At 38.2% G+C, this 5,518-nt stretch overlaps 1 protein-coding gene across 1 annotated transcript; it reads left to right on the top strand.

Annotated features, from left to right (window-relative positions):
* The first annotated feature begins 2,201 nt into the window (after positions 1 to 2,201).
* Positions 2,202 to 4,042, top strand: SMIM30 (small integral membrane protein 30). The gene is made up of 3 exons (XM_036919001.2): positions 2,202 to 2,248; positions 2,605 to 2,694; positions 3,146 to 4,042. The coding sequence occupies exon 3, from the start codon at positions 3,198 to 3,200 to the stop codon at positions 3,375 to 3,377; it is 180 nt and encodes a 59-aa protein (XP_036774896.1). The 5' UTR covers positions 2,202 to 2,248; positions 2,605 to 2,694; positions 3,146 to 3,197; the 3' UTR covers positions 3,378 to 4,042.
* The last annotated feature ends 1,476 nt before the right edge of the window (positions 4,043 to 5,518 follow it).

Below are 5,518 nucleotides of genomic sequence, written 5' to 3'. Positions count from 1 at the left end.
CATGGAATTTTCACTGTACTGTATTTACTCACCTACTACACATATAAGCAAATACATAAATAGTAGAATATCAGTTAGCAGTAGGGACTATGAGGAAAAATAAGGTAGGAAAGTGGATAGAGAGTAATGGAAAAAGCAGTGGAGGACAAATAATATAAGTAATCTTTCATAAGGTACCCAAGAAGGGAGGTGATATGTTTGTAGAGCCCTGAATGATATTGAGAAAACAGGCATTAAAAGGTCTGCAGGAAAAGCATTACTATCAGAGAGACAACAGAAAAGTGTATGTGACTGGAACAGAATGAGCATGGGTAAGGGTGGGTTGACATCGGAAAGGCAGGCAGAGGCCAGAATGTGTAGGGTTTTGTGGGTTTTGATAAAGAGCTTAGTCTTCTGCTTAACATGATGAAAATAGTTTTAAGCAAATGAATAAAATTTGTTTTTTTTTAATCATTAGGGTAATAAGAAGAGAAAACTGAGAAGTAATATGCTACTTGGAAACTAGGACTGAGAATGCAAAGCACATATAGTAATACCTTTGCTAAATTGCCTGAAGGGGTGGGTGCTGATTAGGGAAAGTTAACCAATTTCATTTTAAAACTGCTTGGATCCAAAACATCCTTGCACAAATTTCTACCACTCTTTCTCAGATGGGCCATGTCATTGATTTATCTCTTAAAATAATAAAGAAAAATTCCATAGACTCTTCAAACTTAAAACCAACCATTATCTTCAATGTTGACATTCCTAGAAACAAGTCTGTAATAACTACCTTGAAAGTAGCCTCTGCTAACTTTAGGTAACTGAAATAAACATATGGGGAAAAATAACCCCTAAAAACATTCACACTAGAATACAAGAGAATATTTAGGAAGCCATAGAAAATGGCTCCTTTTTCAAATGTAATTGATTATAAAGGTCCAAAACTAAAAGTAGCTCAAGACAAATGAGGCAAAGATAGAAATTTGTTAAAAAATAATCAAGTTTAGAAAAACAATGCTGACAATTATTACTGTGTAGTTATCCTCGGACTTCCAACATGCAAGACACCTTGGTTTGGTTTATTTGGCACTTCTTTGTCTTTCATGAATTCTTGCTGGCACATTTATTTATTCAAATAATCATTGTTAGTCAACTTTACTGAGCACCTCCTGGGTGCTGTGTTAAGAGCTAGGAATATAAAACTTAGTTGTCAGTCTAGAGAGATTAGTAACTTGTAATAATAAAGGTAACGGGCAATACAAGATTACATGAAAATTATGGGCGTTGAACTGAACAGACCTGCCCTATCTGGAGAGAGTCAGACTTTCAGACAGGGCGGTGACTTCATCCTTAACCCACATCATTAATATTTTACAATCTGAGGGTGCCAAAAAGCCAGTCAGTAAATGAGAGCTCAGAAAAGTGAGTGACTAGAAAGATTCAGTTCAGACTTTCACAGATATTAGACTTCAAAGGAACCTGTCAGAAAGGTTAAGACGTACACATGTAAATAATTTCTATTTTAAAAGTAGTAATTTTACACTTTTTCACAAATATTTGGGGTTTCGTAGGGTGGGTTATCATAAAAACATGATTGAGAAGAAATCACTAAAGTGCACCATACACTGCACTCTTGAACTAATGGTGAAACTCAGAACTCTGGAACCTGAGGCAGAGGTCTTCCTGTAGTGCTTAAACCATTTTTCCTAAACTTTGTCCGATTTTTCCCTACAAATGGTTTTAACATTTTGCAAAATGTCTTATTAAACGCATTTTCCCCCCACTGATTAAAAGAACTAATAAATGTCATAAGGCACATTTGGAAAATGGTGACAGGAATTGCCTGCTTCAAAATTGTTGGCAGCCGCTAGTTTAAAGCGTTGGGAGCAGGCTCTGCTCAGGTGATTTCTTCCCGTTGTGAGGTCTTCTCTTCAGTCGAAGAAAAAGACGTTAACTATTTGTGTGTCTTGAAACCTCGGATAGGGTAAAAAATACTTGCTGTTATTTCTTGATATTCTTTTTAAGGTAGCTTTTGTACAAATAACGCTAAGCCACTTTACCAGTAAACGCTGCGGCCGTGTGAAGGAAGCCCCGGGGACTCGCCCCTCTTCGCCTGCGGTAGAGCGACACCGTCACTCCCTCAGCCACTTACAGGGGAGCGCGCGCGCCGGAGGATCCTGGGCGTCATCGGCGATGGGGACTGTGGGAAATGTAGTTTGGCGACCCTGCCCTCCTCGCCATTCCTGTAATGGCTGCTTCCTGGAAGGTAATGTAGGAACTCGTCTCCAAAGGATCTTAGAGTGCCCCAGCGTAAATATAAAATAGGGAGCAAATTTGCACTTTGCCGGGCCAAAGCAGGGATTCTTTTTAAGGTCTTACTATCAAGTCCTGAGATGAATTTGTCGGTTCGATTTATTTTTAGGTTTTCCTTTGTGGGCGAACAGACCAACTTTTAAGTCTAGTGTTCCAGCGTGAACATCTGTTTTCCTTAGTTACAAGCCATTCCCGTCTCTGCCGTACAACTTCCCCGCTCTGCACTGTGTCTAGCTGCCTCCTTAAAATAATAATAGTAATAGTAATGACGATGACGAGTAATTTTTAAATCCTATCTTCCGCTAATAGGCGCTGTCACGTGGAACTTCTTAGCCTCCGCACCCGGAGCTCCAGGAAGGGCGTATTTCAAGTTAGAATTATACATATATCGTTTTTTCGGTAAGTCTTACTCATTCCTCACAACTTCACAGAGTTGTATGTTGTGTGACCTTTGCCAGATTTGTCTGCATATCCTGGATGATAGAGACCCGAAGAAAATGTACTTCTTACTAGGATATTCTAAGTTTCCAAATGAGTGCCTTGTGCGTTTTTCTCTGTTCTTAATTATGTTCTATCCAGTTTGATTTCACACGGTGTTGGCATTATGAAGTGTAGAAAAATCACGGGAGTCAGGGAATTATCGTGAGATAATAGGGAAGGGAAAATTGGCCTCAAATGACCATCTTTATGTTTTGTTTCCCCCAAGTTTTTTCCACTGTAGCATGAGGAGATGGGCCTAAAATTTTAATTTAAAAGGTTATGTGGACTGTTATTTGTCAAGTGTTGTATTTATTATTGTAATTTGAAAAGGCAGGTATTTTTAACGAATCTTTTTCGTTTTCGTGTTTAGTTTTTAGAAACCTTCAGTCCTCAAGATCCAGCCACGTCAAGATCGCAACATCATGACGTCAGTTTCAACACAATTGTTCTTAATTCTCACTTCATTACTTTTGGTGCTGCCTGTTGTTGAAGCAGTGGAAGCGGGAGATGCAATCGCTCTCTTGTTAGGTGTGGTTCTCAGCATTACAGGCATTTGTGCTTGCTTGGGGGTATATGCACGAAAGAGAAATGGACAGATGTGACTTTGAAGGGCCTCCTGAATCAAACCTTTCCTTGAAAACCTTTGTGCTGTTGAAGTTAAAAGCTTAGCTTTGGTGTTGAAAGCTCCCAAGAAACAGTGAATAAGGTATTTTCACATTCTTGGGTGTTTCCCTACAAATAGAAACAAATTGATATACATTAAATGGGGAAAAGAAATCTTTTTCCCAAGAAAACAAATAATGCACTGAAAAATGCAGTCTGTAATTTGTGTTTGCCAATTAGAAAAAGGGTCACAGACGTAAGGTGGCTGACAGTTTTGGAATTCTCAAAGCACATGAAATAGGAAGAAGGAAACTCTTGCCAGAAGGAAATCACCACTGTTCAGTTATAATCAGTGCCTCCTGCATAAAATTGAAATCTTTCCTCCGTATTTATGTTAGATTTTTGTTTTGTTATCTCCCAAGTTAATATTGTATATCAAATAACAGTCAAAAATTAAAACTTATTTCTTCGAAAGGAAAAAGGTTAGAAAAATGTATTCGGTATATCTAACAGTGAAATGGAGAAAAGATGTAATGTAAAAAACTTTATATTGACATTGAAATGGAGAAGAGATTTAATGGTAAAAACTTTATATTAACTGAATAACATCTCACGATGAGAAGTGAGAACTACTACATTAAATATAAACCCAATATGTTGTTAAGTTATGTGTGGTGTTGATTTCCGTTCATTTCAGGCTATTTTTACCTTTGTGTGGACTTTTGTATAAGCTAAGTGGAGATGGGCAAGATGCCTTACCTTAACTGATCACATTAGCTTGTGAATCAGTGAAAATTTGAGAAATGGGAGGCATCAAGGCAGGAGAGGCCTCTGGTAGAGACTCCAGGAATATAGAAAGAAAATAATGGCCTATACTTATTTACACTCCAGCCAAAGGAGATTTAGCCCTTTTTGCTGCTTACATCACCTGGGGATTTAATGTGAATGCAGAATTGCAGGCCCCACCCAGACCAGTTGGACCAGATTCTGCATTAGTTTCAAGAAACGTGAACTATTTGTTTGTACTTTCAAGTGTAAGAAACTGCTCTAACTTGTGTGAGCCCAAGAATCACCCAAAGCACTTGATAAAACTCAGATTCCCAGATCCCTCTCTTGGTTGTGTTGTAGTAATTATAGATGGGGGCCTGGAATTCTATGTTTAGCAAGGGCCCCCTGTGATTTTTTTAATTCTGCAGATGCAGCCAGCATACAATAATAGTCTGAGTAAGTCAGACTACTTTAGGATCTTACTAGAAGCTTGTAGTCAAGTTCTTTCCTAAAATAATGCATTATCCAATCTCTAACTCTCCAGGTAACACTGGGACCTTACAATTTTGATCAGAAAATGGGCAGCAACCTAAAATCCTGTTTACAGTCATTTCTGCAGGTGTGAGCTGACCTGGCGTGCATGAGGGATTTGGTAAGAGGACACTAGGAGTGAGGGACCACCATGCCTTAAAAACAGAAACTGAATGCATCTGTTTTAACGTAGCTGTTTCATTTTTTTCACCAGAGAAAGCACTAACATTTTTGTTCCGCTAACTTGGCAGTTACCCATAGTGTAATTAATAGAACCTGATTTTGCATGCCTTTTTTTTTTTGAAAGATGGAAAAAGGAATGCAAATTATCGAATAGTTTGTCCTCTTACAATCCCATCCATTAGTACTAATGGAGAAAGGCCGGTGCTTCTTCCTTATGTGTTTGAACGTGCTCATTGACATTGGAAGAAAGCAAACCTAAAGTACATTTTATATCAACAGTGCATTAGTCATTTAGTCACCTCCAGGTACTATTTTTTAAATGTTCAAAATAGGACTACAGGCAAACATTCTTTAATGAACATGTATTTCCAGAAGAGCCTGAGAATTAGAGAACTTGTCATTTTTCTGTTCTCCCTTAAAAGTAGAGAATTTTCATGAGGTGGCATTCACGAATTTGGTGGATATGATAGGGAATACCTTCTCTATTTTTAGCTTCTTTTCCTACTTAGGTTAGACTATGTGGTTTTGCCTAAAAATTTGAACAGAATCTCTTCTGGTGGCTCTTAACCTTTTTGGGGCTACCAGCTCCCTTCAGGATCTGATGAAAGCTATGGTCCTTTCCCTAGAATAATGCACATACATGCTGACATTTTTAGAT

Source organism: Manis pentadactyla, chromosome 7, assembly GCF_030020395.1.
Source record: "Manis pentadactyla isolate mManPen7 chromosome 7, mManPen7.hap1, whole genome shotgun sequence".
Classification (NCBI taxonomy): domain Eukaryota; kingdom Metazoa; phylum Chordata; class Mammalia; order Pholidota; family Manidae; genus Manis; species Manis pentadactyla.
The sequence above is the reverse complement of the archived record's forward strand: the minus strand, read 5'-3'. Positions and strand labels throughout refer to the sequence as shown.

What these genes read in the sequence shown, in the direction of transcription:
- SMIM30 (XM_036919001.2), top strand. Translation starts at nt 3,198, where the DNA reads ATGACGTCAGTTTCAACACAATTGTTCTTAATTCTCACTTCATTACTT.